We start from the raw sequence: 14,187 nt of genomic DNA, 5'->3' as shown, positions 1-14,187 counted from the left end.
TCTTGGTACATATGTTTTATAGTGTTTCATTTCCAGTGAACTAGCAGCAGATAACCCTTGTAACTATTACAATGTTCAGGAGATCAATGACTTCCTCCAGCCTGGACTCTGATCCAGTCGAAACCATCCCTCAAGGGCGTCAATCCGAAGTTGATAGTCGGGGGACACAAGTTTTGATAAATATGACCGCGATGCAGGCCTTTCGTTGTGCTTGCTTGACGCACGGGGTGCGTGAGGGTGGATGTCATTGTGCACCCCTCAGTCGAAAATTTTACAAAATGGGCGCCAAGTGAAGGCATTTGGTGGACACTTTTTACACTATTATTGTGTAAAATGTTAGTTGTGAAAAATGGAAAGTGTTCTTCAAGGCCCAATTGAAGCAGTTTGCAGTTCATTTCTAGTGGCGCGCCTGGAGTATTTGTCGAGGGAGGGACAATGCAAAGAAAACAAAATTACCCAGTGAGCATTATTTCGGCCCGACTTTGCTATGCACATCCCTCCATTCAAATGAAGGTGTGGATTGGAATAAATTTGCGACCCATTTACATCATCGAGGCTAAGTCGCTGGCAGCTTTCATGAACAGAAAGGAAATCATTCAGGCCCTTCAACTAACCTTTTTTCTTAAATTATTATCGAATTCGGTGTACCACATGGATCCATATCGGGACCAATGGGATATGACGCCTATACTCAACCTAAATAGCTATAGATAAAATATTAAAAAAAGCGTTTTGAGAGTGAATTGCACTCCTAGTAACTCTTTATACAGAGTAACTTTCACTCTTTTCCCACTCAATTTTCACAATTTTATTTCACTCGTAGGTACTCTTTTAATGAAATTCTCTCAGTCACTTACACTTGTTTACATTTACAGAGTATTTCAAGCCTCACATTGGACAATGATGCTTTCTTCAAATGTCAAAATCCCAATTTATTGGATCAAGTGAGGATGCGGCCGTTAACCTGCGTTTCACCCATCGTTAAAGGCCCGGGGTTAAAGGCCTTTTCAGTGATTTGCTCATCCGGACGATCGTGAAAATCATCCAGATTTCGGTACCTTTGTCATTAACTTTAATTTCGAAAACAACTACGCCGATACGTGACTGAATTAGCTGAAAGAGCAAAACGTTCTTATTTTTCATTCAACCGGACAAAGAAATGATAAAAACATGTCCATTTCTTGCGAAATAATTTCTATGGCAGGATGTAGATCGTAGCCTGTTCTATGTCCAATTGTCATATCCCAGACATCTATGACTGTGACCCCCGGAAATCCCGAGAAGAATTGCTTCATCACCTTATGTATCTCCCATGCATACCAGTTACTCCGATCAAAATTAGGGGGGTGTGCTCTAGTGTTTGCAGATTTAATTAAAACACGCACATTTGGATTTCTTTGTCTTAATCGTACTATCGAGTCCTTAATAGATTGCAATCGGTCTCTGTAGTACCTTAAGTTAGTTGCTGTAAAATGCGCCCATAGACAAAGGCATATTATGGTATTATCCAAGTTTGTTAACGAATCCAATTGCTCCGATACGTAATGAATTTGCTTAACTTCAATATCTCTTAAAGCGATTGGATAGCCATGAAAGTTGAAGTAAATACTGATGTTATTTGCTTTTTCAATTGCCACGTGTGGTCCAAATTTTTCATGAGGACCTATTGTTTCTTGCACATCTTTTAAAACATATCTTGCTAGGTATTCGTACCATTGTCGTAGGGTTGAATCACCAATAAAATGTATAGTTTGGTTCTGTAAACATTCGATGACGTCTGAGCTTGTGAAGTGTCTGTTCTTGCATATATGCGAGGTCCATGTGTCTTGATGGTAGAAGCCTGGAGTATATTGAGATTGTCGTGAAGGAAGTTCAGATGTACACAAAGGACGTTCGTTACTGCTTAGACAAGTTGCGGAAGTCATGTTGGTTTCACCTAAGATATGGAAGTAAGATAATGAAAACGTGTGATACGATAAAGCGAAACTAATTAATCATTTTTGGGGACCAAAATTCTTTTTTTTTCTTTCAATTTCCAATTCGTGAAATAATTCAACGTTATATATTCTTCTTCTGTTGTATTTTACGAACTACCTTCATAACCACATTTTCTGAAACCTGCACGAAATAAACAATAGATTATCTGAAATCTGCACGCTATAAACAATTATTATCTGAAACCTGCACGAAATAAACAATCGATTATCTGAAATCTGCACGCTAAACAATAGAGGGGGTAGTAGTAAGTATACGACCAAACCCTGGACCAAATAATAGAAATACTAATGTACTTTCACATAATTAATCCGTTCGATATTATATACCATTAAAAAGTACGAATATACATTATGTGGTGTTAAAATTCTGGTTTGGGTATTTTTCAGCCGTGGAATGACGGCACATTATAAATTGTGTTCTGTTTGTACAATAATATACAACAATAACTATAGAACAACAATAATAAAAACAGCAACCACTATTTGTAAATCGAATTTGGGAAAAATATGCATGAAATTTCCGTATAATTCCATACGTTTTCTATATAATCATATCAACAATACAATGGTAGCCCCGGTGGTAGCCCTTTTTTAAAGGTATGTAGCCCTTTTTGCCGAACCGGCTACAAGTGAGCATGATCAGAGACTTCATCAGAAATGAAGGAACTACGCAATCCTAGGAAATGATTAGAGCCTTCTTTTAATATCTGAACTTTATTTCGTATTTTAATTGCGATGTCTAGAGTACGGTTTGCAGATTCACTGAAATGTTGACTTTATTGCTGTAGGTTTTATATCGTGAAATATGATTTACAACATAGTTGGAAAAATCCCACTTTTTAGGCCAAAAATGACACATTTTAGGCAAAAGTACATATTTTTACTCCCTACTTGCTCCCGATTTGGCCATCAGAAAACAATCCAAGGTTCTTTGGTTATACTCAATTCAAACCTACCAAAATCAGGTTCAACCATGAAATCTGCATGCGACATGTAAAGCGGTGTGATCGACGATGGTCTGTAGAGGAAAGTAAGAGGGTCGGGAACATCATATTAACCTGTGATTGTTTGTTATTAATAAAGAGATTGCGATGTTCCAAACGCAGCACGTGGACCGTACGTTTTCACGTACGTATTTACGTACGTTAATTTGCTAGTCTCGGTTCCAAACTGGATTGTGCTCATTCGTCACGAAGGAGAACAAGTCGGCTGAAATAAAGACTCTAATATTTGATCTAATCTCCATAAAGTCCATGTACACACAATACATACAAAACTGCATTTGTACACCCCTCATGCTTATGAAATATTTCTTTTTGACATTGCATTGTTCGTCATGAGTTTGGCGGACGGTCTCTTCTGTTACGCATAGATTCTCTTGAATTTAAGGACAGGGATATAGGACGTCGCGGTATTGCACCGTTCACTAATCCTGTCATTACTGTCGATCGCGATAGGATTTCAGTCATAGCATGTTAACATAGGCACCCAATATAATAAACCTGGGGTCTGAACTTCGGCAGGCGATCATGCACGGAGGCTTATAGGCTTGTGAACAGGTATTGATTAAGGTTAGTTTAGGGTTGGGATTAGGGTTAGAGTTTAGCGTTAGATTTTTGTAGCTAAGTTCTATAAAGCATATCCATGTACAAAGTACTCACATTTTATGGAGACTCGACGTTTCGAAACCTACTTGTCTGTTTCCTTATCATGAGTGATGACTTGATCCAGCAACACTGGTGGTGTTTCTAGAAGATGTAGTGTTTCTAGAACTGTTCTGGATCAAATGGTCATAACTGTGACTGAGGTTGAATGCTGCGCCCCCTTGGTTGTTCATTGCTTTGTCTCCCCCCTTTCGTCTTCTCGGTGGAGGAGCTTTGCTCCCTCCCAGTCGTGGTTTGTTGCGGTGACATGACATGATCTGATATGACCGATTTGTGTTGGTCTGATATTGAAAAGAGTTTATGGTTTGGATTTTGTTGACGATTTTATCGTGGTCTCTGTGGGTTCGCGTTTGTCTTTTGGATGCACAAGTGATTTTCTTAGTGTACTGTGAGGTTTGAAGGCAGTGGCGATGTTATGTTTCTTGCAGACGCGTTGTAGTTTTTCTGAAGTTCCTTGCACATATGGAAGTACTACCAGTCAAAAGGCATGGTAGTACTTGTGCATCCAAAAGACAAACGCGAACCCACAGAGACCACGGGCTGTGTATACGAAATAGGCTGTAACAAGCTGTGACTTTGTCTATGTGGGCCAAACTAGAAGACTCCTTAATCGTCAACAAAATCCAAACCAGAGCAAATAGACTCTCTTCAATATCAGACCAACACAAATCGGCCATATCAGATCATGTCGCCGCAACAAACCACATAATAGACTGGGCGGGAGCAAAGCTCCTCCACCGAGAAAACGAAAGATATCCCAGATGAATAAGGGAATCCATATGGATTCGTCGCAGAGGAGACAAAGCAATGAACAACCAAGGGGCGCAGCATTCAACCTCAGTCACAGTTATGACCATTTGATCCAAAACAGTTCTAGAAACACTACTTCTTCTAGAAACACCACCAGTGTTGCTGGATTAAGTCATCACTCATGATTAGGAAACCAGACAAGAAGGTTTCGATACGTCGAGTCTCCATAAAATGTGAGTACTTGAGTATATGGATATGCTTTATAGAACTTAGCTACAAATTGAACATTGAACTATCCAAATGAACCTCTTCCAGAGAGTTTAGCGTTAGGATTAGCAGATTAGGGTTATGAATAGCTTACGATTAGTGTTAAGATTAGCTTGCACAAATTAATTACATGAAGATTGGACCCAAAGTAGCTGGATGAATCAAAAGCTAGAGAGGGCTCAAACAAGATCAAAACACTCATTAGAAAAGTTTCTAAGTATTAAGAACCGAAATTCTATCGTGATCGACCAGTGATGTGTCGCTCCCTCTCTCGCCCTCTCTCACTTATCACGCTGAATAAATCAGTCTACTCAAATAGCATTCTGTACCAATTTTATCACAAAATTCATTGGCGTTCTTTTGAATTGAACATTTCGTAAAATGGGTAGTAGCATGAGGTCCCGGTTCAATTCCGTGGTAGAAACTTGCTGGGATGTTGACTTTGACGAAAGTAAGTCAGGATTTAATTGGCAACAATCATTAGATTAAATTCATACTTCCATGTACTCTTCCCATGGTAGAATTGGGTAAGTGAACCATATGAGTACACGTCCTTCGGAGGGGACGTTAGGAGGCCATCCTGTCCCGTGTACAAAGAGCAATCGTAATAATACCAACCTGAGGTAATTTTTGACAAAGTCAGCTGACGTATAACTCTATTGCTGATCCACGGTCAGCGTAATGACGTATGTACTTCTCGCAACCTACTTCTTGAGGTTTAACACAAAACCATGGGAAGCCAGTCTTCGGATCTGAATAATCACAAAATTTCATATTCCTATATCTCTCCTGAATAGGTACATACATTTCCTGTGAGACATGACAGGATTGTTGCACTGTTTTATTTTGTGTCGGTCCTGTAAAATTACCCCTGTACGAATAACGAGCTGGATATGTCTCCCGGAAGTGACGTAGACGAGATACTATCTCGCGTGAATGCACGAGACTTACGCCTACCATTGTTTGTCCTGTCCATCTTAAGGTTACTTTTGCCGTAATGGTTCCATCATGATTATCGATTATTGCATCAGCTGTTGAACTTGCTCTTTGAGTAGCATCATAGACCCAGACCCAAATAAAATCACCTCCATGAGATTTTGTTTGGTTGTCAACGATCCGAAGTTGGATAGTTATTTCAATTACATCACAAAGAGTGTAGTTTTCCTTATAATTGACTATGATATAAAATGAAGTACTAGGATCAGTGGCTTGTTCAAATGAGGTCAGTTGTTCTTTAGCATGTTTAGTAGTCGATTGTGCTGCCGTTGTATGATCAGATGTGTAAGACATATCAGTTGTCGTTATATTTAATGGATGAGTCAAAAAGCTTGCTTTAATATTTGGAAGTCGAGGTGGCATTGTCTGAAATAAATAAAAACATAACATCAACATAGAAGCTTTAACTGAGACTTCGTCACCGTCGATATAAACATCGTCACTGGGCACTCTCGACCAATCAAACAGAAGGGTGAGAGTTCATAAGGGAAATGTCGGGACCCCAGGTCACCCTACTGTTCGACCTAAGATACATATTCCGCCATTTTGTAATTATAGAGATTGCGATGTTCCATACGTGCTGTGTGGACCGTGCGTTTGTACGGCGTTCAATTTTGCTAGTCTCGGTTCCAAGCTGGATTGTGCTCATTCGTCACGAAGGAGAACACAACGGCTGGAACAAAGACTAAGATCTGATCTGGTCACCAGAGGGCGAAGAGCTTGAAATTTAATGGTCACCGGGCTTATGTCTACTTCAATACAGAATGTCTTTGATTTTGATTAAAAACTAAGGTGCTTAAAATTAATTGTATCACAATGCTTCTCAAATATTATGGTTGCCAAAAAACTAATAATTTGGCAGGAGGACCACTGCATCCATATTATTATATTATCATGACTTCAAAATGATACTTATTCGCGTTTCATGAACCGTCGGACGCCGAAAACATGGTAAAAAGAAGCCAATTTCAGCTTGGACCGTGCGTACAGTATATCAAAAAGGCAAATCGCGATCTAATTTTTTATACGGCCAATCTCACACGCATTTAAATACATTATGAACCACGCATACGAATGAAGTCAAATTTTCTCACCTCAAAGTTGCTTTATTATGATTTTTACAAAAAAAAAGGATCACATTAATAGTTATATTTTCCTCCGTATAATCATTATCCTTGACTCTATAATATAATATATTTTTAAATGCACTAAAATTCTCTAGGATTTTCAACGCAGTCTCCACGTTAATTTTGTACGTGCAAAATCTTCAACATTAGCTAAATACGCGACCTCGCGTGATTTTGAACAGATCCGCGTACGATCACGGCGTTTGGAAATCGCAAACTCTCTATTAACGCATGGGTCGTGCTTGTTATATTTATTTGGTGTTTTTTTTATTCGACGATGATCATTAGAATAGAAAACAACTGATAGGGAAAGAAACAAAAACCAGACACATCAATGTGACATGTTAATTAAATCCATCCACAAAGTATTAGAATTAGAACACATAGAAAAAATGTGGTTCCAAGAAAAGATGAGACATATCGACAAAGAACAAAATCTACTACACAGTGAAATCTGACGTCTAGCCAGATGTTGTTTGACACTTTGTTTAAATGCAGACTTGGTATGCAATCCCTTGATGTTTGATGGGGTGCATTCCAGTCCAAAATGGCATTGCAGTAGAATGTGCTTGAAGTAATACCTTTTACCCTGCGAACGATGAAATAAAATTCATTTGATCTGGTTCCATAAGAGTGAGCATTAGATGTTCTAGTGAAATGCTGACCAAAATAAGTGCACCTCAAAGATGTTTTACTTTAGTAAAACAAGATGAGCTTATTTGTATACATACCATATTCGGTGTCCCTGTTAACCATAAGAGGGCATAAGAAGTAACCATCAGTAGGGTTAACATGCATAATGATTTGGATTTGAAGTCTTTTGGCACTGCGGCAGATCTTGACGTGTCAAGGTGGACAGTTTCATGTTTTGTCATGCTACCTGAACAATGCAAGAATGTTGTCAAAGATAATGTACGATATTCAAAATGCTGAAATAATACTATAGGTTATCTCAGTTAATTTAACACATTTTTCGTTATATTTAATATTCCGTTAAAAGGGCATTTCGTGATCCACAGCCTCATCCCCCCACTTTTCTCAAAAAAAGTTGAGATTTTTATATTACTGGAAACCTCTGGCTACATAATGTTTATGTACAAAATATTTCTTGCAGATTAATTCGTTGTGCAAAGATATCGTGAAATTTGAATTTCGTTCTGGTGCACCAGAACGAAATTACAACGCATTGTCTATGCATGGAGAAGTGTAATACACATAATCATGTATAACTCGCGAACGCAAAATCGGAATCAACTGAAATTTTGGGAATAGGTTTTTTTCGTGGATATCTAATGAAAAATGACATAAATAGAGGATGCTAGGATCACGAAATACTCCTTTAAGTTTGAATTCGTCCATAAAATTTGGAAGTGTCTGTTTGTAAACTTAGATTTCGTCTTTGGTCAAATTAATCGATCGATCAAGTGTATATTAATGTATTGATAAACAGATTCATACAATGTTCATTTAATTTCGTTCTAGAGCGCATTGAAATCAGTTTACCTGTTTCATGGACAGTACTAGCACAAAGGTTTTCTCAGTTAAAGGAGTATTTCTTGATCCTATAGCATCCTCTATTTATGTCATTTTTCATTAGTTATCCACGAAAAAAACCTATTCCCAAAATTTCAGTTGATTCCGATTTTGTGTTCGCGAGTTTATGCATGCTCCATATCTGCAAGAAATATTTTGTACATAAGGGACCGTTCATTATTTCTACCGGAGGGGGGGGGGCCGGGAGCAGACAGAAAGTCACTGCCGAAAACTATATGACCCCCCTTCTCCGATAATAAAACCATATGACCCCCCTCCGAGCTACATGAAAATCATATGACCCCCCCACCAACCAAAATAGAAAGTATTGCTGCATCCTGCAAATGCGCGCAAAGCGCTCGAAAAATTTTGATATTTTAAAGCTAAACTGATGAAATATGGTGCAAAAGAGGAATAAATGCGCGGAAATTTGCACTTTTTGGGCTAAAATGGGCAAATATGTGGTCAGGAACCTATATTCAGGCGTCAACATTGGGGGGATGATTGTATGGAGCATCCCCCTGGCAAAATATGGGGGGGTCTACGGCTCTACGCCTATGTTGACTCAATTAAGTCCACTTTTTGCCGGACTCGGACACCAACAGACTCGGTTCGACTCAAACTTGGACACAGAAGGTCCAATTAGATCCATGTAAAATGTGAAATGATTATCTAAAAATGTCAAAATAGATCTCAAATGTGATTCAAAATTTGTTGTCATAATGATGATGATGATGATGATGTTATTTTTCTATACACTTCTAGTGCCCGTTTCTATTCATCGTTATGTATTCTTCTCCCGTGCATTATTTTCGCGAACTACCCTTGACAGCCCAAATTATATAAACCTGCACGCTAAACAATGCATTATCTAAAACCTGCACGCTAAACAATAGATTCTAGATAATACGTGCACGCTCAAATACTAGAAATACTACTTTCACATAACTACGTGTGACTATATAGTAGAGTTAGGTGTGGGTGGCGCTTTCGACACAGAGGTCACATAACTATATAATTGTCTGTTCGATATATATACCATCAAAAAAGTACGAATATACATTCTGTGGTGTTAAAATGGTATAGTTACAAACGGTGTTCTATTACCGAATAGGGTGCAACTCGCTAGACTTGAGTCCAGTCCTCGTTTACGGAGTTTAGGGTTAGGGTTTAGGGTTGGGGTAGGGCAGTCTTGTAATAAGACTAGTAGAGTTGCACCCTATTCGGCAATCGCTCGTGCAAATATCATTGTCATAAATTATGATTAATGACCTCAAATAAATCAAACATCAAATGAGAATAATCGAGCTTCTATTAATTAAAAGGGCCAAAAACAGGTGGATCATAATTATACAAGATGACACCATTGCAAAATATTCAGCATTTTACAAATGAAATACATGTAGGTCTATATCTAAAATAACATAGCCGGGCCCAGGAAACACACACTAGCGCATAATATCATGATCATGCTTTATAATACCATAGGCCTTCAAATACATGTGTTTGAAGGCCTATGATAATACTGAACAAATTGTTAAATCCCAATGTCGTGTGTTTTAATATAAGTAGATTTTAAAGTTCAAATTATAGAGCTATAAAGTCCAGTTGATATTGATATGTTTTTCCTCTCATCTCAATTCACCGTAGTACTAGTCGGACATCTAAATCGATCGTTTCCAGTTGAACTGGTTCAGTGCTCTCTCTATTCGAAACCACGATATTAAATGATCACAACATAAAGTCAATTGGTTACAAACCATGCGTGAATAAGTTACTAAAGTATGACGTATGGCGCAAACGATACCATTGATAGCTAACTTATACATGGATTGATTTTCTTTACCAGTTAAATGCTACGTAGCTGGTCAATGTCCTGACGGTGTTTTTAAAATGTAAGATATTTTCCTAATATTAAAACTAATATAATGAATGCAGCAATTAATATTGCCTATTGTTTTAATAGGCCTACACTCAAAGTGTATGACGGATAATGTACTCGTGCAAATGCATTCGTCAAGATAGGGTAGGTGCAGGTAATATGGGACAGCAGGTAATATGGGACACCTTTTTTCATTTTAACAAAAAGTAGCTTAGAGAAGTTAAACACTTTAAGTTGATTTGTTAAGTGTTTAGAGACATCAATTGTGCTTCTAGAAATGCAGTTTTGGAGTCTGTGTATCAAACTCTTGGAAATCAATGCCAAAAGAGTGAAATTGCCCAAAAATTATGTCGTTTTTTTTGGCCTGATATAAAATCAATGACGTCACATTTTAGCATTGTGTATCCAAAAACTCTGGTACTGAGGGGCATTTGTCATTTTTATGATCTTTAGGTGATGGGTAAAGCTTATCAGCAGGTAAAATTCCACTGACAAGTGGCACTTTCCTTTTATAAATGATTATTTTCTCTGATTTTCAACTGAATGGGTGCAGGTAATATGGGACACATAGGAAATTGTGTGCATTGTCAATGCGAAAAGCAAAACTATTTAGAAAATTGAATTTTCTTGTAGAAATTTGCATTTAACATTCAAAATCATGTAACAAAAATGTTTTTAGAACAAGAGTGATTTTCTGAACTTTTTGATTTTCACCATAGAGATAACACAGTGTCCCATATTACCTGCACATGCAGGTAATATGGGACACTTGACGATGACGTCATTTTGACGTCATAGCGTCCAAACAAACATAAAAACAAGGTAACATTGCCTGTTTTATTAATCTTAAAGGGCAGGTTGTTCATCATAACAATCTCTTGTGGGCATATCTTCTTTAGTTTTTATGCAAATAAGCTAAACGTCCTTAATGGTCCCATATTACCTGCAGGTACCCTAATTGCACTTGCCATGGAGTTATTGCATTTAGCTCTTGAGCCTATCGGCTCTCGAGCTAAATGCAATAACTCCACGGCGCGTGCGATTATCTTGACGAATGCATTGCACTCAGTTCATTATCCTTATCATAATGTATTTGAATACATTGCCCAAGTTTACTGTCATCATGGTCATGGTGGTTTAGGCGAGTCTTTGTAGTTTAACTAGGGTATGGAAATGACACCTGTGTGGGGTGGGGAACAAAGAAGAGTCTGACCACAGCATTACTGTGCAGCAGCTTGCAATTCTTTAATTACGAAAATGGCAGTGTACATGTATATTTATGAAATATGGTTCAAAATTCTCTTATTTCAGCAAATTTGTATTGTACATTTGGCAAATTAGAAGCAAAGTCTAGAATTTTTCTCCATTTTTTGGAATGTTTTACCCAATGACCCATTTTTTCAAAATGTTATAATAAATTACTTACTTTTGGTGCAAATTTATGTCAATTCACACCGTGGCAGGTGAAAAACAGGTGAGGCCCGACTTAAGTACGGACTAGGACCAAAGTGTCGGCCGACATGCAAAGCGCAAATTTAATGGTCAGGGGTCATGGGGCAATGTTCCAGATGGGGGTCCAGGGGCGAAGCCCCCGGTAGACCTAGGATTTTTGAGATGCAAAACCACCTGACCCCCCCTTTAAATAACTAAAAAAAACCATCTGACCCCCCCCCTTTTTTGCCTGACAAAAAACATCTGACCCCCCCATGTATTCTCCCGGCCCCCCCTCCGGTGGAAATAATGAACGGTCCCTAAACATTATGTAGCCAGAGGTTTCCAGTGATGTAAAAATCTCAACTTTTTTTGAGAAAAGTGGGGGGATGAGGCTGTGGATCACGAAATGCCCTTTTAATTTAACACATATTTCGTTATATTTAATATCCAGTTAGGTTTGAATTCGTTCATAAAATTTGGAAGTGTCTGTTTGTAAACTTATATTTCGCCTTTGATCAAATCTTTTCATATTCGGGTCATTTAATTTCGTCTTCAACATAAAGCATGTAGAAGTAAGCCTTAAAATTTTCTTTTTCATTTTTTCTTGCTGTCTTTATCTCTTTCTATTTTTCTTTCTATTTATATATTTTCTTTATTTTCTTTACTTTGTTGTTTCTTTCTTTCGTTATTTCTTTCTTTTCTTTTCTTTCTTTCTTGTTGTATGGCCCTCTTTGTCTCGCTGCCATATTATTCAGGTGGCCGCATTGCATTCTCTAAATTCAGTAAATTTTCATCGTCAACCGTGAAATTGGGATTATTTTGATATTTTAAAACGCTTGAAATATCACAAACAAATAGGCCTATGTTGATAAATAATATAAATACAAGCTAAAACCGTTGGGGTTCGATAATGAACCCCACAAAACTAACCGACTATATTGGAAAATGCCATACGGCCGGGCGGTTTCACAAGTTGCCGGCTCTATCATCCACCGCCTGATATTATTGTGATAACTGTTATTTGGTCAGAATAAATTAAGACACGTTTGTTCGGATATGAAGAGCTTAGTTTCAAAACCCCTTACATCCACTTGCCGAATTTGAGAACACATCAAAAAAATCACTGATATACAGTATGGGGGTTTGCAACAAAATCAGTTTTTGGTGGGATGCTCATCCTACCCAAGCATCCCACCAAAAACTGCTTTTGGTGATAACTCCCTTATATCAATGATTTTTTGATGATTTTTTGATGTGTTCTCAAAATTCTGCTAGTGGATGTAAGGGGTTTTGAAAATAAGCTCTTCATATATCAGCAAGGTGAGAACTCAAGACCAGTGGTTCAAATCTAAGCTACAATCCAAAAATGAAGGGCTACAATGCATTGTTATAACATATGGAGGACGAATTGCATGACAATTTTGGCTCAGGCTGTACAATGTATTAGTGCCGTACTATTACGCTGACTTTCGTATTCGGCGAGGAGGACGATTTCGACCTCCTCGTTTGTTTACAAACAGAGAGGTAGACAAAGGGGCCTGTCAAACCTGTTCCGCTTGTCCAAATACTCGAGTATCAAAAGGATGGTCCACAATAGAGACTAAATCAGTGATTCACGCAACATGAATAGGGGATTAAAAACTGTGAAGTAGCACCATGTGCTTCTATTGTCCAATTTGCCATCAAGATTTCGAATGAAAACAGTTCAGACCCAGTACACGATAATGTCAGAAATTAATAATTTGTTCTGGGTCTGATTATTCGGACTATACAATGTATAGGAAGAGTTGTTGAATTAAACATTAACACAATGATTAAGTTGATAACTCCTACATTGGACGAAATTTAAGTACATTTGGACGAAATTAAATGAACATTGTATATTTTTGATCAAAATATGAATATATTTGACCAAAAACGAAATTTAAGTTTATAAACAGACACTTGCAAATTTAACCCTGTACAGTTTCATCATCCTGATGGAATGCCTGTTCAAAAAAGACTAAGGCCTACCATTCTCTGTGAAGCACAATTATTTATAAAACATTAACATTAAGAATTTAACTGTAATATTTTATTGAATGGCTTATAAAATAGACAAACTTACCAGCAGATTTTTGGAAAAATGTTCAGTAAAGCCGGCAGTGCACGACGCGATGTTGATGTTCAGTTACCATTATCATGATTATTGATAATTTTGACGATTTGAAACGTGTTTATAATAATAGGGATATCCTCTGGTGATCGATTGCGCTCCCATCTATCAATAATGCAAACATGTATGGGCAACCGATAGTATGAACATGGAAGAAAGAGATAAGAAGGAACCACAACGAACACATTCACTTTGTCCACTCCCTTTACCGACATTTAATTGACATTGTTATTCATGAGGATTTACTTTGATCAATACCCCGCGTTAAATAGGTGATTGGTATTGTACTCTATGTATTTGCATGTCTTCTGGAGCGTGTCTGAAGGATGATTTGAACTAATGACCTTCCGTGCAAGCACTCTATAGGATTTTCTCTGGTGAC

At 37.8% G+C, this 14,187-nt stretch overlaps 1 protein-coding gene across 1 annotated transcript; it reads right to left on the bottom strand.

Moving 5' to 3' along the window:
* Positions 1–1,048: 1,048 nt before the first annotated feature.
* LOC140148794 (NXPE family member 3-like) lies at positions 1,049–13,830 on the bottom strand. The gene is given in 6 exon segments (XM_072170867.1): positions 1,049–1,936; positions 2,954–3,015; positions 5,297–5,333; positions 5,335–6,040; positions 7,533–7,681; positions 13,758–13,830. Coding segments are annotated over 5 exon segments (1,746 nt in total). The 5' UTR covers positions 7,677–7,681; positions 13,758–13,830; the 3' UTR covers positions 1,049–1,139.
* Positions 13,831–14,187: the final 357 nt, after the last annotated feature.

Source organism: Amphiura filiformis, chromosome 3 (genome assembly GCF_039555335.1).
Source record: "Amphiura filiformis chromosome 3, Afil_fr2py, whole genome shotgun sequence".
NCBI classification, from domain to species: domain Eukaryota; kingdom Metazoa; phylum Echinodermata; class Ophiuroidea; order Amphilepidida; family Amphiuridae; genus Amphiura; species Amphiura filiformis.
Note: the sequence above shows the minus strand (reverse complement) of the source record. Positions and strands in the feature narration are given on the sequence as shown.